The following is a 24157-nucleotide window of genomic DNA, read 5'->3' on the forward strand; positions in this document are numbered from 1 at the left end:
CCAAAAGGCCTTAGTTGAACGAAGGTTTGCTGGGGTTGGTGGGAGTGGGGTGGGTGGCTTAAAGGGAATAAAAAAGAGCAGGGCCAAAGGGAAAGAGAGAGAAACAAAGGAAGGAAGAGGGTGTGGGTGCTGCACAATGCCATCCTGGAGCGCCGCCTTCTCTGACCAGGCGCAGAGACGTCTCAGAAGCCTTCTTGCTCAGGCAGATGGATCTACAGCCACGCATTAGATACTAACAGAACTCGGTGCTCTTTCCTGGGGACTGAGGAAGGAGAGTGAGGATAAGAATGAAAATGTATAGGGCCTGGCACGGTAGCCTAGTGGCTAAAGTGTTCGCCTTGAATGCTCTGGGATCCCATATGAGCACTGGTTCCTGTCCCAGCATCCCTGCGCCCCATCCAGCTCCCTGCTTGTGGCCTGGAAAAGCAGTCAAGGATAGCCCAAAGCCTTTGGACCCTGCACCTGCGTGGGAAACCCGGAAGAGGCTCCTGGCTCCTGGCTTCAGATGGGCTAAGATCTGACTGTTGTGGCCAGTTGGGGAGTGAATCATCAGGCAGAAGATCTTCCTGTCTGTTTCTCCTCCTCTCTATATATCTGACTTTCCAATAAAAATAAATAAATATTTTTTAAAATGTGTTAGTCTGCAAGGACATTATATTCTTTGCACTCTGACCTGCAAACAAGCTGGCAAATAGGTCCTGAAACAGCTAGCTCTCTGACTGGCATTACCAGTTGTCAGCCCTGATGGAGTATCTTCAGAAGTAACCTGGTAATCCAAAGACCACGACCAGAAATTAACTCAGAAGGGGCCCTGTGTAGTAAGCTGCCCTGCTTGGGACTCTAGCACCTAATCTGGAGCTCTGGTTCAAGCCCTACCTGCTCCACGTCGGATCCAACTCCCTGCCCAGGAGGTGGCAGATGAATGCTCAAGTGCTCAAGCCCCTGCCACTGCCTTGGAGAGCAGGACAGAGTACCAGGCTCTTAGCTTCAGCCTGGCACAGCCCGTCACTGAGGTCATTTGAGGTGGCTCTGCCTTACTAATTAGCAAAATACACTTTTAAAAAAAATTAACTTGGTACATACAGGCAAGTGCTTGGATGGAATCTGGTATACCTCAAGCTCTAGTTTCTTCTTCCTACAGACTGTGACACTCTGCCCTGTTAGGTCACCTTTTCTGCTCTAATAGCAACTTTTGAGATATTGAGCTGGACAGGCAAGTGATTACTCCCATGGGCCCCAACAGTGGGGTGCCAGGAGGCTGTATCCCCAACTGTGGACATTGGACTCAGCCTGCTAAAGAAAGACTCAAGACCTGAGGGAAAGATGGGACAGACAAGGAAGGGTAGGAGGGCGTGAGCCCCATCCGTCTGCAGGTGCCTGGCCTGCCACGCCTGCTTTCCCTCTTCATCCTTCAGCTTTGGCTCCAGGAGCCATGGAATTAAGTCTAACTTCCACAGAGATGCTTATTGGTCCTAAATACCCCCACAGTCAGTAGTCCGTGCTTCGGGGGTAACTCCACCATTTCAATAAAGGGCGCCTAAACAATCTTTGAGATGCATCTTTGGTCTGTGTCAATACCTGACAGACTCAGCCAAACGTCGGAAATCATGAGGAGAAAAGGCGGGCAAGGGGGCCGAGAAAGCTGTAGAAAAGACAGTCAGAGCCCTAGCAAGTGAGAGCATCCCGGCGACCCCCCGGGAAAACTTCGGCTTCGCGCTGCCTTCAAACCTTCCTCTCAAACCCCTGCGCGCAGGCGTGAACCGAGGTCTTCCCCCCCCCCTCCCGGAGGGGGCGGAGCGCAGGGAGGCTGCGCGCCGGAAGCGAGGCCGAGCCTGAGAGGCGCGCGCGTGCGCGGGAGGAGGCGGGAGCGCCGGGGCTGGGCTTCTGGAAAGGAGGCGGGGCCCCGCACGCAGCATGGCGTCCAACATGTACTCGGTTCGCCAGCGGATCAGCCGGCTGGGGCAGGTGCGGCTCAGGCGGAGCCTCCGCTTCCCAGCCCGCCCCCAGCACCTCCCAGCCGCTCCTCTCCGTCTCCGCCCCCAGCGCCTTGGCCGCGGCTCAACCGCCGCCGCCCCGTCCCGCCCCACGACCGCCCGGCCCTCCTCCGAGCCCTGCCCGCCCTCCCCGCCTGCCCTTCCTCGCTCCCGGGGCTGCTCGGCCGTCGTCGGTCCCCTCCTCCTCCGAGCCCCGCCGTCTTCTTGATTTCTTTTTTTTTTTCCCCTCCTTTTGTTTCCCCCTCCTCCCTCCCTCAGAGAATGTCCTCCTTCCAGATCAACCTCAACCCGCTCAAGGAGCCGCTCGGTTTCATCAAGGTCCTCGAGTGGGTGAGTGCGGGGTGGCCCCGCGCGGGGCCGGGATCGGAGGGAGGGCCGGGGAGGCCGCGGCCCGGGGCCCGCGCGGGGCGGAGACGCGGCGGCCGGCGGCGGATCACCGATCTGGACGCCCGGGTGGGGTGGGGTGGAAGTTCAGGTTTCTCTTGAGGTTTCGCCGCCTCCCGTAAAGGAAGAGAAAGTTTCCTGTTGTGGTCCAACCGAAACCTGACGGGCCACCGGAGCGACCGGGTGCGGGGGTCCCCCCGCCGCTGAGGCCCGCCTTGGCCGCTCGGAAGCTGCTTCGGTCCGACGTTCGGTGTTTTGGTTTAAAACCCAGTTAAAGCTAGGAGCGGGGAATCCGGGAGGGTGGGAGCGTGCGGGAAGGCCTTGTCACACAAGTGGCATCCGCTTATAGGTCCGTTTGGGGCGAGTCAGCTTTTTTCCTGGGAACCTTCGCAATAATTCACATCAAAGGAAGCTTATTCACGGGACCTTGGCAGTGGCTGGGAGGAGCTGGGGAAGGCGCGGGGCTACGAGCTTCCTTCCGCCCTCGAGACCCCGCAGTTGGGTGGAAGGGGATGATTTTCAGGCCCGTAAGCAGTAGTCCCTGGGTAGCTGGCCACTGTCCCGTGCGCACGCAGGTTGCGCTCACGGCCAACAAGCGACATCCAAAATACTCCCACGCCTGAATTTAGTGAGAAAGTGACTAAAGACAGGAGCTTGTGATGCCCTGCTTAGGCTGTTGGTTGTTTTGTTTTGTTTAAGATTTTTTTTTAATGGAAAGTCAGATTATAGAGGAGAGACAGACCTTTTTAGAAGTAACACAGCAGCACCCATTCTCTAATGAGCATTTAATTTAAATTTTGCTGGGTTTTATCATGAAAACTGAAGTAATGCTGACATAACACAAACATCAGTTTCTTCAGAAGCACATGAATGTGTATTCTAAACTTGGGTTCGTGTTTAAATGTAAAATTATTTGAGCATTTAAAGATTTCAGGGGGAAAATACAATGTTTAGGCCAATCCAATGTAAAAGGTAAGAAAAAGACTTACACCTGACAGATTTAGTCTAAGGACTTTAAGTAGTGCAGATTTTTCACGTAAATGAAGAAGCAGCTTCAGTTGTTCTTGTATTTGTCAGTTCCTTAAAACTGTTCTTAAAGCATATTGATAGTTCCGTAGGGTTCTGATATATTTTGAGAAAGCTCCTTCTAAGCTTTTTGAGGAAATGCATCTAATTTGAACTAATTTTCATACAGGAGACTTCTTTGTAAAACTGCTTGTTGTTAATGGTGTAGTGCATATTTATTCATCAAATATTTGAGCATCACATATTACCACATTAAACACTAGCATACAAGCATGAATAAAAAGTCTTTTCCTTATGGCACAGTAAGCATGATGGACATGAAAACAAATATGAAAATGCCATATGATAAATATGTAAAGATATGTACAAAATAGAGGGAACATGCCTACGCTTCATGTCGTAAGGGATGGAGGTCCATTCCAAGGTTTTGAGTAAATGAGTATTAGATTTGCTTTTTAATACTTTGCATTTTCTCAACAATGTGTAGAGGATGAATTGGAAAAATCAGAACTAAAAGAAGGGCAATCTCATGCTTGGGAAATTATGAAGGCCTAAAACTAGCAGCTAGGGGAATAGAGATCGTGGGGTTTGGATTTTTGAAGCAAAGATTGGTAAGGATTTTGATGTATTGAGTTTGATCTCTTTAGGTCAGGCATTGGGCTTTTCAAAAAAGTTGGTGAAAAATTGAATTAAAAGATAACGCAAAGTTTCCATCAATATTTCAACCCCCCCCCCCTCGTGAAAGTGGCTGTGTCCTGTAGAGAGTTGTGCATAAGGACTTAGAATTTAAAACATCTCGGCATATTTGACTGGAAAGAGAAAAAATATTTTGACACTCCTATTAGAAACAAATTTCAAGAAGAGAGTGCTTCACATTGTTAGGTACTGTTGAGAGACTACGTTAAACAAGGACTTAAATGATTTTGGTAATTTTAGTGAGATTTTAGCAAGAGCAGTTTGGGTAAAATCATAAGCGAAATTGTAGTCATCAGAATGGGTATCTGGTAAGAAAGTGAAGAAAGGGAAACTATTTGACTATGAAGGTGGAAGAGATTAGTTGTGTTAACCCAAAATAAAAATTTAACTAGTTTCACTGACAGCTCAGTTACATAAATGTTTTCTCTAGAGACAGCCATTATATTTTTGGCAATGCAGCAAAAAGAAAAATGCGGTTATTACTATCTGTCCCTGCAAAGGTTACCCAGCATAGTAGACTGACTTGAGGCCCTCTGACAACCAAGTCTAACATGGCTTCAGTGATATATTATTTATGGTAAAGCTTTAATTCCTTATAGAAATCTAAAAGTAGACAATAACTAAAAGTTTGATTTTTCTCATAACATCAGTTAAAATTGAGTATTCCAGGGTTCTTTGGAGACAGACATTCTCGAGAACTGGGTTGTAATATTAACCCTGAGGTTACAGATGTCTGTCTAAATGTGGAATATGCATGATGTGGATTCTGTGTTCACACAGATAAATGCAGCTGTTTTCTTTGCTAACCTGGGACTTTCATGATGAATATGAGACCTTTTGGTCTTGAAAGATAAGCTTGCTACTATGCTGCCTCTGCGTTCTTGGTAGTTAAAACAGAATTCTGTGTCTGCAACTTCAGTCACTCTCCATGGGCCAAACAGGAGAGGGAAAATGATTTCAGAGGTTCCAGAGATCGGAGGCTGGCACTGCCATGACAAAGATGCCACTGAGATGCATGCATCCCATGTGGGAGTGCCTGGGGTCCAGTCCCAGCTCTGCCTCCAGTTCACACGTCCTACTGATGCCTCCCTTGGGGGCCTGGCGTCTGTGCCAACCATGCGGATTTGTCAGTGTTGGCCTTTCCTCTTCTAGCTTGATCCTGGCCCAGCTCTAGGTGTTACGGGCCTGTGAGGAGCGAATCAGCAGGTGGAAGATTTTCCTAACTCCTCTCTTCCTCCCTGCACCCTGCATCCTTTCGTTTCTGAAACCTTCCCTCCGTTTCTCAAATAAAATGGAAATATATAATTTTTTATTATCTATTTTGATAGTATTTCTACATATTATATACTCTACATATTAGACAAGTGATACAAACTGAAGTGCCTGTAGCAACCACCCTCAAAATAGATGAGTAAAACAAGCTGTTTGGATGAGATACAGTAGTATTAAGTCATTGATTACTGGCCACTTGACAGGTTGTTAAGACACAGTCTGAAAAGCACATACCCCACATGGAATCTGTCACTCTCTTCCGTCTGATTGTTGCCTTAAGAAAATGTGGGTCTGATGTTAACAGGTCTTAGTTTCACCACACAAAGTCAGGGAAATCAGGAAATCCAACTTTTCGTGTGTATTATTCTGTTGGTAAAATATTGGCAACAAATTCATATTTTTTAATAAGTACTTGAAAGATTACACATACATGTCTTCAGACTAGTTTTTAGCAGTGCACTTGCCAGTATGCAGCTTCCAGTTTAGATCAGAATGGCAGTAAAATATAGTAAGAGGTGATTTGGCTGGATAATTTACTCAGATTATTTTGTACTTTGTTAAATATAAAATGTGTACTTTGTCCCTTTTTTCTGTAAGATAAGATAAAGATCAGAACTGCTATGATGCTTTTATTATGATAAGCTTTCAGCTGGTTCTGTGACGTTCAAATTATGATGTATTTTAAATCATTAGGAATATTTTTCCTTAGGTCTGGCACGTTAACCTAGCAGCTAAAGTCCTTGCCTTGCGAGCACTGGGATCCCATATGGGCATGGCTCTAATCCTGGCAGCCCCAGTTCCCATCCAGCTCCCTGCTTGTGACCTGGGAAAGCAGTCGAGGATGGCCCAAAGCCTTGGGACCTTGCACTCGTGTGGGAGACTCAGAGGAAGCTCCTGGCTCCTGGCTTTGGATTGGCACAGCACCGGCCATTGCGGCCGCTTGGAAAGTAAATCAACAGATGGAAGATCTTCCTGTTTATCTCTCATCTTCTCTGTATATCTCTCTTTCCAATAAAAATAAATACATTTTTTAAACTTTTAAAATTTTTTCCTTAATTTAGTTGTTTAGTAGGCATTTGTGATGTGTCAGGCTTTTGGATGAGAGCAGGTACAAAGACATGGCAGTCTAACCAGGCAGGGAAGAGTAGAGGCTGTAGTCGTTTAAAAAAAAAAAGTTATGAAAGAGAGGTTCATTTCCCCAGAGACCACAACGGCCAGGGTTGGGTCAGGCCTAAGCTAGTAAGCCAGGAGGTTCATCTGAGTCTCCTCTGTGAACCATAGGGACCCAAATACTTGGACCATCTTCCGCTGCTCTTCCCAGATGATTAATTAGGGCCGGAGCAGATATTGAGCAGCTAGGACTGTAACCAGAACCCATATAGGATGTTACATTGTAGGTGGTGTTTTGTTTTGTTTTTAAGATATATTTGTTTATTGGTTCACTCTCCAAATGGCCAGAGCAGGGCTGATCCAAAGTCAGGAGCTTGTTCCAGGTCTTCCACATAGCTGCAGGATCCCAAGACTTTGGGCCATCCTCCACTGTTTTCCCAGGCCACAAGCTAGGAGCTGGATGGGAAGTAGAGCAGCCAAGACGGGAACTGACATTCTTATGGGATATTGGTGCTTACAGACGAAGAATTAGCCAATTGAGCCATCATGCTGGCCTCATACCGGTAGTATCTTTGCCCACTATGCCACAGTGCCACCAGCCCCAAGGCCATGGTTTTAAAAACAAGCCACAGCATGCCTTTCATTTGCTAAATTTTCTGTTAATTTGGAAGCCTGTTTTGTCTTTTTAAAATTTAATCTTTTGAAAGAGAGAGGGCGCTTCCATCCGCTGATTGACTCTCCAGATGGCACCAATAGTCAGGGCTGAGCCAGGCCCATACCCTGGCTTCCTACGTGGCTGGTAGGAGCATATATTTGGACCATTTTCTGCTGCTCTCCCAGGCACATCAACAGTGAGCTGGATTGAAAGCTGAGCAAGCAGGGTTTAAACTGCAGTGAGATAGGCAGTAGGGGGAAACACCTGACTTGTGGGCATTGTAAAGCTCACTAAATCATCTGATCTACCAAAGCAGCCACTAGCTGGACTCAAAATTGAGTGAATCTATAGAAAGCTAATTTTTAAGTTGATAGTTTTTATGGCCTTGAATGTTATAAATATCTAAGTAGTCCTTGGCAGAAAAAAGATTCCCCATCTCTGCATATGGGTGTCGTAATTCCTGCCCAGTCCACTCTAGCACTAAGCCCACCCTCATTTTGTTTTTTAAACAGACAGAATTGCTGTAGTGCAGTTAGTGTATGATGGAGTTAAGGTCTGTGGTAGCAGAAGAATCGTGAGAACTGTTAGAGAACAGGGACATTCCCGGCAGAAGCAAAGGTGCGCTTCTACGGTATAAATACATACTGTTTCAGGTGCACTGATTAGTTCTGTGTGACAGAAGCACGTAGCACCTGGCCTGTGTACTCCTATACTAGTGAATATAGTGCCAATAAATCTAGAAAGATGGCTTGAATTGGAAAACCATTGAAAAAATCCATATAAACAGGATTGGCATAAAAAATCGTGTGAGGTCAGTGTGACATGATTCTAAAGTAGCTCTGGCTCGTAAAAATGAATAAAAGCAAAAACACAAGTCACATAGGAAGTTAAGAAGTACAGATAGAAGAATGAACTTTGATTTCCCGTATCATTGAGAGCGACCACTGTTAAGATTTGCATGTGTAACCTTTCTAGTTTGTGTGTGTATACATATATGTGAATACATGAACAATGCTTTTAAAAAAAACTTGTAAGTGTATTGAACAGGTGGATAATCCCCAATGTTTCAGTAGCCATCTGTTCCGTTGTATGAATGATGGTTTGGCTCCCTGTCAACATTTGGGATGCTTTCAGGTTTGTTTGTTTGCTTGCTTGCTTGCTTTTTGGGTTTTTTTTTCTATAATAGATAGCATTTAAGAACATCATAGCGCTTTTTTTTTTTAAGGTTTATTTTTATTGGAAAGTCAACTATACAGAGAGAGAGGAAGATCTTTGATCCGTTGATTCACTCTGCAAGCAGCCACTATGGCCAGAGCTAAGCTGAATCAAAGCCAGGAGCCAGGAACTTCTTCCAGGTCTCCCACATGGGCGCAGGGTCCCAAAGCTTTGGCTGGTCCTTGTCTGCTTTCCCAGGCCACAAGCAGGGAACTAGATGGGAAGTGGGGCCGCTAGGATTAGAACTAGTGCCATATAGGATCCTGTTGCATGCAAGAAGAGGACTTTAGCTGCTAGACTATTACACCAGACCCCATCGTTACCACTTTTTAAGCAGATGCATGATTAGGAAACTTTCACACTGATGAAGTAGCGTCTCTTCTCCGTAAAGAACCACTTGGCTTTACAGCTGAGGATTCCAAATAACAATAACTCCAGGTACCCCGTTTATTTTTGACACTAATAGCTGTTTCTCTGAATTTCATGCTCATGTTTAGTACATGTATTGAAGTATGCATAAGTGAATTACTGTATGGACTGGAATATTAACTTTTATGCTTAGGAAAGTGAAGTCATTTGTTGAGACTTGCAAATAAATATTTGAATGATTTTCCCTACCTATGTTTAATTTCTGATGAAGAATTTCTAAAATGTTAGCCAGTTTTAACAGTCGCTGTACTTGCTGTTTTAATTGCCTTTGTTTAGGATTCACTACATTTTTCCTTCTTTTTCTGATCTTATTTTGTGTAGTTTGCCTCCATCTTTACGTTTGCAACCTGTGGGGGTTTTAAGGGCAAAACAGAGATTCTGGTGAATTGTCCTCCTCAAGTTTCTGCCAATGAGACTGTTACAGCTTCTTTTGGTTATCCGTTCAGGTGAGTTACCTATTTGTTTCTCTGGTTTAACCACGTTTTTTATTTTCATAGTGAATCATTGACATTTCCAGCAGCGCTGGCAGACATTTGACCTAGAGGTTAATATGCATCCCCTTGTTTGCTTTCAACTCCAGCTTCCCACCACTGCACACTCTGGGAGGTAAACACGACGGCTCCGGTGGTTCATGAGACGCTCTGTCTCCCCCACGAGACGGCTTCAGCCCTGACAGGTCCCTGGCTGCTGAAGGCATTTCATGAGGGAACCCAGGATGGAAGCTGTCTCAAATATATATTTGTTTAATTTCTAGGAATTCTTGATAACTGTTTTAGGAGAAATTTTAGAGTTCATGCTGATTTTTTAAAGGTTTTTATTATTTTTTTTTATTGGAAAGAATTAGAAGGAGAAAAAGAGAGAAGGATCTTCCGTCCACTGGTTCCCTCCACAAGTGGCCACAAGGCTGGAGCTAAGGTGATCCGGAGGCAGGAGCTTCTTCTGGGTCTCCCACATGACTTTGGGCCGTCCACGACTGCTTTCCCAGGCCACAAGCAGGGAGCTGGATGGGAAGTGGAGCTGCTGGGATTAGAACTGGCACCCACATGGGATCCTGACGCTTTCAAGGCAAGGACTTTAGCCACTAGGCTACCGTGCCGTGCCCCCAAGCTCTTTTCTGAGTGATCATTGCTACTCGAAACAGGCCAGTGCCTGTCTGCCAACGTTTTTCCTCATCTGATGAAATAAATACAGAAAAATGAGAATAAGCATTTAGGGACTTTCATGTGGGAGACAATTTTAAAACTTTATAATGACATCACCTGTGCCTAGACATGTTTATCATCCCAAAATAGGAATTGGAAATCAAAAAACAGAATGGGTGGGCATCCTCGCACAATGGATTGAATTGCTGCTTAGGATTCCTGACTTTCCTCACGGGAGTGCCAGTTTGAGGTTGTGTTATTCTACACTGCTTCCTGCTGGTGAGCCTAAGAGGCAGAAAACACCAGCTACGCACTGGGGTTCCCCGAGCTGTCTCGGATGGACTTAGTTCCTGGCTCCTGGCTCCAGCCTGGCCCAGCCTGGCCCAGCCTGGCCCAGCCTGGCCTTTGCAACCACTGAGCAGAGAATCACAGGATGGAAGATCTCTGTCATCTGCCTTTGAAATAAATAAATAAATGTTTTTAAGAAAAAGAAAAAGGTAGGTTATTCTGTTGTCTTAGTGTAGCAGAGCAAAGTCCAGATTTCTCATGGTTTTTTAATGACTGAAAAATAATTTTCTTCACATAATTTAAAAACCTATATATAAAGTGAACAGTTCTGTGTTCCACTATCATCTTACCATACTTTCAGGCAAAAATTTTGCATTTTGTAGAGGTTTTTTTGAGCTTCAGGGTTCATTTAAAAAATTGTTGAGTATCTCCTGAGTTAATTCTCAGTTCTTCTGTCCAGTAGACTGGAAATACTACCTTTTAAAGGATGCTTGGATAATAAAAGCTTGTATTAAGCGATGTGTCAAGAAGAAACACTTAGCAGTCGTCAGATCCTATGCCTACTACCACTTGTGCTGTGCAGGTGTCCTACAGGGGACTGTTAGTAGCAATCTTAGTGGGATCTTTGTGATTTATGAACAGAGAAAGCTGAAGGTAATGTGGATTTTCATGTAGTAACATTAATCCAAGATTAAAATATGAAGCATTATAATTAACTGGCTCTCCTGGTGTCGATATACAGACTACTATCTAGGTGTGGAAGGGTTTACTTCAGGCATAGTCAATCTCTCATAAATCAGTTACCAGCTCTGATTTATTTACATATATAATGACAATTTTATTTATTTAGACCTAGAATTTTCTTTGAAAGGAAATATTTGATGATTTGGGAACTGTTTTTGTTCAAAATGTCATATTAATATCTATGTCTGTCCAATTCTGTTGAGAGAGCCTAATAATTTATTTGTCTTTTTTTTTTAACAGGTTGAATCAGGCGTCTTTTCAGGCAGCTTCAGATGCACATCTGTGTAATGTGACTTGGGGAGAGCATGTCCTCATAGGAGATTACTCTTCCTCAGCACAGTTCTATGTTACATTCGCAGTCCTTGTGTTCTTATACTGCATTGGTGCCCTTGTGCTGTATGTTGGTTACACGAACCGATATCGAGACAGTCGCAAACTGCCTATGGTTGTAAGTAATCATTTTGTCTATTTCTGCACAAAAATCCTTTGTGTTAAGTTATGTAAGTTTATTTATTGGATGTCAAAATTCTTGACTCAAGTCAGTTTAATTTAACTTTCATATGTGTTTGCCATGAGCTTGAACTTTTTTATTGTGCTTAACTTTTCAGTACTCAAATGTGTGTAATTAGGTCACAGATAGCAGAAAAATTATATAGAAATTATGCCTTGAACTTGAAAAATAATATACAGTATCAGTAGTCTTCCTGATTTTCTACATTTTTTTTCTCGATGCCCCCTCTTGCCTCCACAATATCCTGTTAAGCTTAGTTGGTCACAACAGGGATCAGCAGATAATGGCCCACAGGTCAAATCAGACTCACTGGATGTGTTTTTAGGTAAAATTTTTAGAACATGCCATACTTTGTCTATGACTGCTTCCGTGCTGTGGTGGCACAGTTTACCATCTGGCCCCTTTCAGAAAAGTTTGTTCACTCCTAGTGTGTATTTCTAAATTCCTTAACTTAGTGTCTGTCCCAAATAGTTCTTATATTTAATTTTAATGGTGTCCATTTGTTAATATTGAATGTTTGAGAGGCCAACAAAGTATTTGGATTTGATGTTTTGATACCTTTCTTGGCCTTAGAGTTTAATGATCTAGAAATAAATAACTTCTGAGTTTTAGTTTAGAATGTATCTGGATTCTCAGTGGCAAGTTCAGAGATAAGTCATAGTTTTAAACTCGACCTCCACTGTAAAAGAATGGCTGTAAGGTGTTAGTGCTGTTCACATTTTTAGAGAACAGAGGTATTTTTGTGAAATTGATCATTTTTAACAATGAGAATAATTTATCCTATTTAAGTATTTAAATATGAATGTATTATTAAATAAGATAATGTGTTCTATTTTTAATTTTTGCTCCCTGGATCATAAGCATGCATATGGTAAGTCAGAAATAAAGTAGTGTTTAGCATTCATATTTATTCTGTTTTTCATATCTGAGAATAAGGAAACCATAAAATACTTCTTGGTTGTAAAATGCGTTTAAGAAGGATGGATGTGAGGTGTTCTGACTTACGATGTGTATATGTATGTGTTATATATTCAAGAGGAATGGCGTTACAAGTCTACAGCTTCTGCGAGTTTTCCAAGCCTTGTTGAAGAGGGACTAAAATGATCAAATACACAGTAATAGTTGGCTAAAATTATTTATGATCAAAAGGTGTGCTCTTGCAATTTTGTCATTGTCTCAAGTTTTGGGATAACGTAGCAGTAAGCCCTTCTCACATTTTGTCTAGTAGTTTTTAAAAATTTTACATTCCTGGGCCAGGCGTGGTAGCCTAGCAAGATCTTCCGTCCGATGTCATTGGCCCGAAGCCAGGATCCAGGAACTTCTTCTGGGTATCCCGCAGGGTCTCAAGGCTTTGGGCCGTCCTCCACTGCTTTCCCAGGCCACAAGCTGGATGGGAAGTGGGGCCGCCAGGATTAGAACCAGCACCCATATGGGATCCCGGCACATTCAAGGCAAAGATTTTAGCCACTAGGCCATGCCGCCGGGCCCAGGACACACTTTTTGAGCAGTGTCCTCAATTGTGTTCTAAGGTATATTCTTGGGAATGTTTCAGTTACGAAATTTTGGATCTATTTTCATTCTCTTTTTAGGTAAGCATTGTACTTTTTATATTCAGTAGCAGGAACTTAATAGTTGTTCTAGGCAACATAGACGATCAAGAATACCAGGAAAATGAAGACCAAACAAAATAGGTTGTCCCAAACCCTAGAAATCTGCTATGAGTCATAACCTTACTCGGAGCAGCCTGCCGCAGGCAGCTGTGGTTTCGTGTATTTCTGAACTCCATGTGGCAGTGCTTACTTAGAGTGTAGCAGAACTGTAGTACTGTGTAACAAAAATACTATACTGCGACCAGGGTTTCACCCACTTCCCTTCACCCTAACCGTCTTGTAGGGCTGGTATTGTGCAGTTCATGCAATACCAGAGCACCAGTCCAAGTGCTGGCTGCTCTACTTCCAATTCAGCTCCCTCCTACTGCACCAGGAAAGCAGCACGCTCAGGCCTCTGCCATCTATATGGAAACCATGCATAGAGTGCCAGGATCTTGGCTTCAGCTTGCAGCTAGCTTGCAGCCATCTGAGGAGTGAACCAGGGAATGGAAGACCTTTTTTTTTCACTCTGCCTTTCAAATAAATAATTTTCTAAAGTACTATTCCTAAAGCCATCATCTGTGTGACTTAAGAGCTGAAGAAGACAGTGTGATTTTCAACTAAATAGGAAGAAAGAATACACCTAAAGAAAGAATTTTATATCTTGGCCAACATTGGATTTTTAACCTAGAGAAAACATAATATTTCATTGCCTCATATTAGCAATTTTGATTTGCAGTTGTAAAGATCTTAGATTCCTGAGGAAGATAGTTGAGTCTTGTGACCTGCTCTGTGAAGGATGGCCATGAAAGCCATTTCTCAGTACCACTGCGTTGTCTGTGATTGACATTTAGTATTCTCAAGTTGCTTTTTCACTAGTTAACTCATGCTTGTTTTTCTTTAGGACTTCGTTTTTACCCTTATTTTCACTTTTTTGTGGTTGGTGAGCACTTCAGCCTGGGCTAAAGCTCTTACGGATATTAAAATAACCACCGGTCACAGCATTGTTCAGGAACTTCTGCCTTGCAAAGATCCGAAAGTGCATTGTTACTTTGGCTCAGTAACCAGCATGGGATCCCTAAATGTGTCGGTGGTATGTATGCATTTTTACTTCACTTGTCAGGGAAAAAAACTGATATTGGTTTAAGAAAACAATTTTCAACAAATCTCTGGAAGGACCTCTTGTTTTTTATTCTTACTGTTATCAGAACCCTAAAATAGTATTTACCTTTATAAAGTGAACAAAAGTTTTAAAATATTATTTGAAAAAATATAAATATAATACATATATATAAATAAAATATATTTGAAAAAGATCCCTATTAAGTCTTAAAATTGACAAGGTGAGACTTTTGCTAAAATTTTGTGCTAAGGTCTTTGCACTGTAGCTTGTTTTAAGCAATCCAGTCATCGCAGGAAGACTCTGGAAGGTAGAATTGTTGCTTTCATTTTTACAACTGAGGATAATGCATCTCAAGCATGATACTGCCCAGATGACACTGCTGGTAAATGGCAAGCTAAGGTTTGAACCAGCCCTAATCATAGAACTCTGCTTTCTAAATCTTTGATCTGAACCATTAAGAAATGCTTTGGTGTACAGAGAAAGCATTTGACCTTCAATAGTAGGGTAGTTCTCAGAAGATTTTTATCTTGACCTTTTTAAGTCACTGTTAGATTTATAAAAGAACTCTTGAAATAGGAGAGCTGCAGTTTATTCGTGATGCTTTCATCCAGTCACGGATTTACATTGGAGAAGATTACCTTCTTTCGTAGTGACTAGTGCAGGGTGTGGATGCAATTCCTGTGTGACGTCTCTTCTGCCCACAGTTATCGGACTGGTGCGAACAGTCGGCAGCAGAGGGAGGTAGGAGAAAAGTAGAAACAGGTATACAGTTTGCAACACCTTCTGATAGGAGAAAAATGAAAGCCTCCAAAAGAAGAAAATGAGGATTCCTTATGTTCCTTTTCATTCTAGAGTCTGTGTACAAACCAATAAAAGAAGAGCTTCCATCTTCTCATTTAATCTCATTTTTTGGTAGTAATGACCACCATGCAAAATTAATTTTTATCATGAGTTTATGTTAAAATTTTGAAGAGATGAGAGTAAGTCATCATATATCCAAATATTGTATATTGAAATATAAAGCCTTCGCTTTTTACCTTCTATTGCATATGTTAAACTTTACACACTGATAGCACTGCCTGAAAATGTTACATATTTAAAGATAAAAATTTTTAAGTAGGACTTGGTTTTTAAATAGATGTTAATATCTTTTATTTTTCTCTTTCATAGATCTTTGGCTTTCTGAACATGATCCTTTGGGGAGGAAATGCGTGGTTTGTGTACAAGGAGACGAGTTTACATAGCCCATCAAATACTTCTACTGCCCACGGCCAAGGAGGTGTTGCTCCGCCTACTGGAATGTAGGAAGAAGTGCACTGCAGGAATCCTGTGCCTGTGCTACGATGTGTTGCCAACATGTTGAGAAGCAATATTGGTTTCTAATAAAAGTAATGGCTCTTTTTCAATAAATTGGTGGATTTTAAATTTTGCTGCTTTTTTTACATAAAGCCTGTGCCTTTCCTAGAAATGTAAGATGTAAATGTATTCTTACATGTAAATTTGAAAGTTCAGGGGCCTATTATGAGATGATAGACATTTTTAAATAAGCAGTAAATTATTTGCTTTCTGAAGTGTTTACACCTTAAGCCTTAGTGTATATCTTCATTCAGAAAAAAATATATATTATCATATAATAGGAAGAAAATTCTTTGGTAAATACACTACTTTAAGTTTGTAAAGATATATGCCCAGATCTGTCTTTGTTCGAGAAATCCTAGATTATATAAGTTTTTTATTTACAGAAAATATATACTTAGTTCAAAATTTACATCTGAACGTTGTTCATCTTATTAAAATGTAATTGCAAAGACTGGGTATATGCTCTGTTTTTCTAAATGACCTGTCATACTTAATAGGCAGGTATTAAAATTGTGTTAAGAGCAGGACTTTGTACTTTTCTAATAGATTGTAGTTTGTTTAGTAATTCTGTTGCATGAGACAGAAGCTTGCATTACACTGGTGATTTCATAGAGCATGTTTTCCTTGAGCTTCTTTGAAGTCCCCTCATGTATCTGTAGAAAGAACACAGTTCATCTAGATCCTTCTGTGTGTGGGCGTTGTTCGTGGTCACGTTTGCTATCGTGTGTTGCCCTGCTGCGTTAGCATAGGTTGAGACCTGGTCTCCTTGCAAGTAGAGAAAAATAGGCCACTTTTTTGGGGGGGGGGTGGGCAATACCCTTTTCAGAGGGTTAAAAAATTAGGATTATCTTTTTTCTTTTGGCATATTTAGTATTTAGAGTCGATGAAGTTGGCTATCTTGAGTTTAGCATTGATATTGTGAAAATAAATGATTCAGATTTCATGTTTCTTAATGTTGTTTCTCAATTCACAAGTGGATGATAAGGAATTATGCATCATAAAGGAACCTGAGCTTTAATGTGGGCATACTCTGCACACACATCTAGGGATATGCTGAACAAGGGCTTACTCACATTTTGCTTCCTAATGTTCTTGTGCAAGGATTCAGATTTCCTAGTCTTAGAATATGATTGTTTATATGTGAAGCATATCTTACTATTGCCTTATTTTTGTTGCTTTCGTTTGTGACAAAATGTTGATATGAGGAATGTATATCTTTTATGCAACCAACTTAATAAAAAAAATTGAAGGAAAGAGTGCTCTCATTGTTACAGTACAAGAAAACCTTCACTTTAAAGGCATGTGCAGTGCAAAATGAAACTGACTTTAAAGCAGGAAATAGAATCAAGTAATGTTTTTAAGTGTTTGGCAAAGAATAAAAAAAGTTCTTTGATAATTGAGTCTATTATTCTTTTTCTTTCAATCTCATTTTCTTTAAAATAATGCATTTGTAACTGTCAGACTAAGTTTTCCAGAATGATGCTATTTGTCCAATTAGGCAGCATAGATTCCCAATTAAGAATGTATGCTCTGGGACCAAATTGAATCTTGACTTTATCACTTACTGGCTAGTTAACTGTAGACACATCACCTTCTGTATGCCTCAGTTTGCTTGTCTAGAAAATATAAATAGCAAGAATATTGACCTCAAAGACTGAGTTAAAAAATGTAAAATCTTTAAGACACTGTTCAACATATAATAAGCACACTATGTTAGCTATTGGTTACTGACTTTTGGCAACATCTAATAAAAGATTCTTAATTGAATTCCCTGGGACTGAGGAGGAAGTATAGTTTTGGGCAAAGAGAACACAATGAGCTTTTGGCTTAAAAAATCTCTAACTTCCTTGAAGTCCTATTAACTACAAATTAATAGGGTATTCAGATGAGAGTAATAGAGAAAGGAAATCTGTTTCCTTTTACTCCCTGCTTTAGAATCAACATTACAGGATAGAGCAATTTGTAAGATAATTTCCAGGTCAAACGCAGTAAAAGCTTTGTTTGGGGGCAGAAGTTGGTAGAAAAATCTTTTGTGTAAGTTGGAATAGTGTTATTATGTGTAACCTATGCACAACTGTATTTTAAGTGATATCTGGTTTATAATATTTAATACAGTATAAATGCCAGGTAACTAATTGTGCTGTATTTTTTCAGGAACAGCAACAAGAAAAAGTTGTCCATGTTCAATATAGACAAAATGCCTTTTTCAAGTATTTTCTTACAAGATCTATAACAAAGCTTTGCATCCAATGTCTTGAGGTAAAACGTTACAAGAAAACCTTTTTCCTTACTGAGATAGTTTTCCTAGAATATGTGAAGGATTCTGTAAAGCTTGTCATTAACACACTCTTGGAGAGTGAAATACATTTTTAGTTGTAACCTTACTGTTACAAAATGACCGAAGTGCCTATACCAGTTTATTTTCTCACCAGCAAAGTCTGAGTTTTTGTTGCCCCATGCTCTTGCCACACTTTGATATTAGTAGATTGTTGATAAACATTGGAGCTTGCCCTCTGCATGCCATCTGCATCTTTTGCCGAATTGTACAGTGTGTGTTCTTCCTGTTGACGGTGGGTACTGTATATGAATCCTTGGAATTATTCCCTTGGCGTTTCTACTTTATGATTTATCATGTAAGTTTTTCATCTTAATACTAATTTTATTTGGGTTTCTACTTTATCTTAAATTCTAATATGGTATTCACCCATGCTTTTAGGTCTTTAACTAGTAGGAATGTCCTTTGTATAGGTTATGCCCCATCAGCTTCACACCTGCTTTTGGGAGGGGCAGGAAGGAATCATACCTATTTTTATAGTGCCCTCTATTTAAAAAGTTGATCTTGTATTCACCTTTTTCATATATCATTTCCATATTTGTAGCCCTTTCTATAGGCTTTATGTAAGTATAATCATCAAGCCTTATCAAACTTTTAATCATAGAAAGTTTTACAGTAAGATTTGCAGTCTGGTAGGAGGACCACCAGAGCTTCGTCATTCTTACTGTTGCTTACAGCTGTTTTGGCCATCCTGAAGCCCTGTGGTCTCGTAAAATTTTAGGACCAGCTTGTTAACGTTTCTAAAAGTTTTAGTGATATTTTATTTTAAAAGCAATGTCTAATGTACAGAATTACAACACAAGACTTTGTATTTATGGACAGCTTTCCATTTATATTTTTATTCTGGTCACCAAAACTTTATAGTTTTCTGCATAGATTTAGGATTTAGTCTGCCTTTGCAGATAGTCACATTTAAATTGTAATTGTTGAGGAGCTAACTCATTTCTGGCTCAGTGCGTTGCACCAAAGTGGCACCGCACGTCTGGGTAGAAGCCAGACCTAACGGCCAACAGATTCTGGCCTCCACCAGAGGTACATTAGGTGTTATTTTGTACAGTGTACAAAGACAGACTGGAGGGACAACAGTGAGCTGTGCGTGCACTGGTCCCACAGGAGAAATAATACTGACTTTGGCATCCTAGGTCCAGGTGGTCCTCAGACCTAACAGCCTGCAGATTACAGCACTAGCAACAACCTAGTTATTTAGGACATGTGTTGTCTCCCTCGTCCTGGGAACTGCTCAAGCTGTAAGTGAACAAAAGGTTGTATAGGCAATGACAGCACAGGAGATGGAGAGGGGCGAGCCAGGAGCTGGGGCTATACAGACCCTGGTGGAAGCCTTGCACAGGAATCCAAACCTGAACTCGCTGGAGGGAAAAGGAAGAGTTAAAAGGAGAGGAGTAAGAAAGGCCAGAAAAAAGAACTTGGAGAAATAAGGATAAAAATTTCTCCTCTCCTTACACAACTTAAGATTTAACTCTTCCTTTTCCCTCCAGAATTTGAGCATTTCCTATCTCCCAGGTTGCTGGTTTCATCGTGTCCTCTGTTCTGCCATTGTATCTTTCATTTTTACTATGATTGCTTTAAATATGTTTGTAATTTCTTGCTGAAGTTTTGTTTGTCTTACTTATTAGAGGGCAGTTTTCCCTCTAGTGATTCACCCCTAAGATCCTCACAGCAGCAAGGGCTAGAGCCAGCTGCGACCAGAAGCCAATCATCCAATGTGAATGGCTGGGAACCAACTACGGCAGCCATTGCTTACTGCCTTCTAGGGACTGCATCAGCTGGAAACAGGTCCAGAGCTAGAGCTGGGAACTCAAACTCAGGCACTGCCATGAGTAATGCCGGCACCCAACACCTACGCTAAACACTTGCTCTCCTGAAACATATATGTTCATTGAGATTTATTTTATTTTTATTGGAAAGGCAGATACACAGAAAGGAGGAGAAGCAGAGAGGAAGATCTTCCATCCATTGATTTACTCCCTAAGTGGCCACAACGGCCAGAGCTGCGGCGACCCAAATATAGGAGCCAAGAGGCTCTGCCATGTCTCCCATGCAGGTGCACAGTCTCAAAGCTTTAGGTTGTCCTCAACTGCTTTCACAGACCATAAGCAGGGAGATTGGTGGGAAGAGAAGATTCCAGGATTAGAACCAGTGCCCATATGGGATCCCAGTGCGTGCAAGGAGAGGAATTCAGCCACTGGGCTACCATGCCAGGCCTTGTTATTGTCTTTAAAAAACATGAAAAAGAAGAAATATTGAGTCTCCTGTAATGACAAGAACTGGGGCAGAAGCCTGCATCAGAAAATTGTCTGGTTTGTGATGGCTCCAGAGTCATGGTAGAACTGCAGGCTCTGCTTCTCAGGAACCAGGAGAACTGGAAACTGGGAAACAAACTCCGCAAGACCACATTGGAACCCGTGAAAACAAATGGGAACCCGCAGGATCCACCTATCTCTCTCTGCTTCCTCCCCTGGATGAGTGTTGTAGGAGACATGCAGAAGCAGAGCTGCACTGTGCCTGGCTCAGGACACAGGGAGGGGGAAGACTTGGCAGCAGCTGCAGGAGCTGCAAGCCTGGCAGCCGCCCCAGAACAACCAAGTGAGCCAGCGGCTTGGCGACCACTCATGTGCTGCCGCCTTGCCTGGCAGCCCACACCAACCTTCACATTCACGACACCCTTGCTGTGACCTCACCACTGCCACCTTCCAAATCTCACACCAAGAGCTCCCCGGGCCTTTTGCCAAGAGTGAGAAAAGGGAATGCTGGGGAATGTAGTCCAAGCTTCTCTAAGCTAACACACAGTCACAATCACAAGCAGAAACAGCAGTGAGGCTCCGGTCACCAGTGTGAATAGAGGGAAGGCAGTAAGGTAGGAGGCCTGCAAACAGTTGACTTGTGCGATTCTTCCCACATGTGTCTGCAGATGCTCCCAGCTGTGCTTCCTGGGTTGGAGAAATGCCAGCAAGATACAGGGAAGCGGGATAGAGGAACCTCAGACAGCATAGGGGATTCAAACCGAACTTCTGAGGGCAGTCCTACATGGCATGGCTCCTTTGGAAGGAACCATCCACATTGGTGGACAGGTAGGTGTGTTGGTGTAACGACCATGGACGAATCACTTCTTATCTGTGTGGTTGCCCATCCCTTAAAACCCAGTAAAACGATGTAGGAATGTCCCAGAGAAACCTTAGCGCCTTAGTGTAAGGTGTTATAGTATATCTGTATTATGCTTAGTGCAATGTGAGATAGTTAAAAGAACTTTCGTAACAGCAAAGATTGTCCTTTTGTAAGAAGAGAGAAGGAACCCACATAGCTATTGGCAGGAGAAAATAATTTTAGAAGAATCGCACCATGGACTGAAACCAGGTGAAAATGAAGCACAGCTTTCCGGACCGCATCAGTGCTCTCGGAACCAATGTTGAATGAAAAAAAACAGGCTAAATACAGTGTGACGCTACTTTTTATTCATGAAGAAAACTGGATTGCATATTATAATATATGACATATTCATATACTATAATAAATCATGTTTTCATAGCATATGAAAGTATATGCTTACTGTATTCATATATGATACACTCGAGAATTTTTGGTCAGGTCCATTTTTAGAAAGTGAAGCAGTGACCAGCACCTCTTCTAGGAGGCACCTGATGTGTGTGAGAGGCAGAGAAAGGACAGGGTGGAGCCCTGCTCGTTTTCCTCAGGTCAAGGTTTGAAGCAACAGTGCTGGTATTCTAGTTCTTGCTCGGGCATTGGCTTCCTCAGGTGTTTGCTCTTAAATAAAAGTAATCTGAAGTTAAGAAGGCCAAGCAGCGGTCAATGATGATAGCATGCCAGGAATCAAGAATTTCTGTTCATTGCTTTTTGTGTTCTTAAAGTCCCTTTTTCTAAGATGCAAGAATACTGTAAGAGAAATAGTCCCTAATCCCACTTTTCAAATGAGGCAAATGCTGGCTGCATTAGTGACATGGAACGTGCTTTTATGGCTTCCCAGTGAAGTGTTAAGTGTTGCCGTTCATGCCAACAAACTCTCAAGCAGGTGCTGCCACTTCCACCAGCTCTAAGGTCAAGGGAAAGCTTTGAAAACCTTGCCTGGGAACTTCAGGAAAGTGGAAGAAGAGGTACCAGCTATGACTTTTTTTTTTTTAAGATTTATTTTTATTATTTTTTTATTGGAAAGGCGGATATACAGAGAGGAGAGACAGAGAGGAAGATCTTCCATCCGATGATTCACTCCCTAAGTGAGCGCAACGGCCGATGCTATGCCGATCCGACCCAGGAGCCTCTTCCGGGTCTCCCACACAGGTGCAGGGTCCCAAAGCCTTGGGCCGTCCTCGACTGCTTTCCCGGGCCACAGGCAGGGAGCTGGAAGGGAAGCGGGGCTGCTGGGATAGAACTGGCGCCCATATGGGATCCCGGGCGTGCAAGGCGAGGACCTTTAACCACTGCGCCACCGCGCTGGGCCCTCAGCTATGATTTTTAAGGAACAGTTTTTCATTTGCTTACTTTAAAAAGTTAATTCCAGAATATTGCTTTAAATTCTAGGAAAGCAAACAGGAATATTAAAAAGTCAACATTTATTCCAAGTACCAGTCTTTCAGGATTTTTTTGGCAAAAATTTATTTATTTGTCTGGAAGACAGAGTTAGAGAGAGAGCAAGAGAAAAGGAATACTCCGTGGCTGATTCATTCACAGCAGCTGGAGCTGAGCCAGGCTCTATCTGGATCCTGGAACTGCATCTGAGTCTCTCATGTGGATGCATGGACCCAAGCACTTGGGGTGTCTTCTGCTGCATTCCCAGGTGCATTATTAAGGAGCTAGGTGCCCAGAAAGTGGTGGCTTAACCGGCTGTGCACACCTTTATTTTAATGAGCCTTGCACATTTTCCCAGGTAACTATTAAAATTTTCTTAGTAAGACAGTTCTTACGGCCCTCATTCCCGCCTCGTAGCAGAGATGGAAGCCAGGATGTGTGTATCTTGCAAATAGCCACCGCCTTAGATGTGAGACAGGCCAAGGCACATTATCCTCTTTGTCATAGGCAGGGCTTCATACAAGGACCCCGCAGAAGCACTGTCCAGGTCGAAGGAGCCCAAGACTCCGAGGAACACCCCCACGGCAGCCTCTGTCTGCTTCCGGCTAGCTGTGTGCTCTGCAAACTGTTACCCTCCCAGTAGAAATGGGACCAAGATCCATGCACCTTTCCTGCTGAGGCTTGGTGTAAGGCCCGCTAAGAATGACCGGTCCTCCGCCTGGAGTGACAGGGGCCCACTGCTGCTTCTGGCACCTGCATAGTCCTTGGGCAGGTTTGACTCTCTGATTTTTGCATTTCTGACTGCACCTATTAGATCCTATCGGACAGGTTTGCGGTTGAGTCCCCTAATCAGGAACTGGAACTTCAAGTTTTACACTTCCACTCGGGAGATTTTTCTCAAATGGAGCCTCTGAAACACAAGCTTGTCCCCCAGCCTGTCGTATTAGCATTTCAAAGGCTCTTTATTTTGATTTCTGGCTGATCGCTCTTTGAGGGTGGCACTCTACAAACATAGTCAGTTCCATCAAAATGTCTCTGCCCTTGAGCTCCTCTGACAAGGAAGTTAACATCTGTAAATAAATCCTTAAATATCCCTGGGAATCCAGAATCTTATTAGAATTTGTCAGAAATGCAGACACTCCACTGGCCACGGAGTGGAGCATGGAGGGGGTGGAGGATGTGGAGCGGGCAGCCTTCGGGGGTGGCTCCCCTCCAGGGAAGGAGTCTCCATGAAAATCTCTTGTATTATTATTGTTTTTCCTTCGAGAGGAGTAGAGAAATGATCTAAGAGCAAGGTCTAGCAGCTGCTTCTGCGTTGGCTGCCCTTGCCAACAATCTGTACAGTGTGTTTGTCAAGGATAAGAAGTGTGGGCCCTGGGCCAGAGCTCATGTCTGTCAGCAACAGGAAGATAAAGGACCCTTGAACCCACCGCTCTGCTCCGTTTACCTTTGGGCTTAAACAGAACGCAACAGGCCAGCCCCTGCCCAGAGCTGCTCCATGTTGAGCCTCCCTGCACAAGAAGGAGCAGAGCAGGGCCAGTGTGGGGTGGGGGTGGGTGGTAAGGTGAAGCTCCAAGCCAGCTGCCATTCATGATCCATGGACACCTGAATTGATATTCCTGATGCATATGTGGCTTGGGTCTTGTTGTATTACATCCAGGAGTCAGTTCCCGAGGTCAGAAGCCAGACTTGAGACCTTGGCTGCCAAATGCTGAGACATTCTCCGGCAAGAGCTCTGAAGTGGCA

At 42.8% G+C, this 24157-nt stretch overlaps 1 protein-coding gene across 3 annotated transcripts; it reads left to right on the forward strand.

Annotated features, from left to right (window-relative positions):
- The first annotated feature begins 1914 nt into the window (after positions 1-1914).
- Positions 1915-16933, forward strand: SYPL1 (synaptophysin like 1). Of its 3 annotated transcripts, XM_041002065.1 has the most exons (6): positions 1915-1965; positions 2253-2324; positions 9103-9227; positions 11196-11403; positions 13960-14148; positions 15349-16933. In XM_041002065.1, the coding sequence occupies exons 1-6, from the start codon at positions 1915-1917 to the stop codon at positions 15481-15483; spliced, it is 780 nt and encodes a 259-aa protein (XP_040857999.1). In that variant the 3' UTR covers positions 15484-16933. The 3 variants fall into 3 exon arrangements, with proteins under 3 accessions (XP_040857999.1, XP_040858001.1, XP_040858000.1); XM_041002067.1 differs by lacking the exon at positions 13960-14148; XM_041002066.1 differs by lacking the exon at positions 1915-1965 and having other exon boundaries at positions 2132-2312.
- The last annotated feature ends 7224 nt before the right edge of the window (positions 16934-24157 follow it).

This window comes from Ochotona curzoniae, unplaced genomic scaffold (genome assembly GCF_017591425.1).
Source record: "Ochotona curzoniae isolate NIBS_2020 unplaced genomic scaffold, NIBS_Ocur_1.0 scaffold_2476, whole genome shotgun sequence".
Taxonomy (NCBI): domain Eukaryota; kingdom Metazoa; phylum Chordata; class Mammalia; order Lagomorpha; family Ochotonidae; genus Ochotona; species Ochotona curzoniae.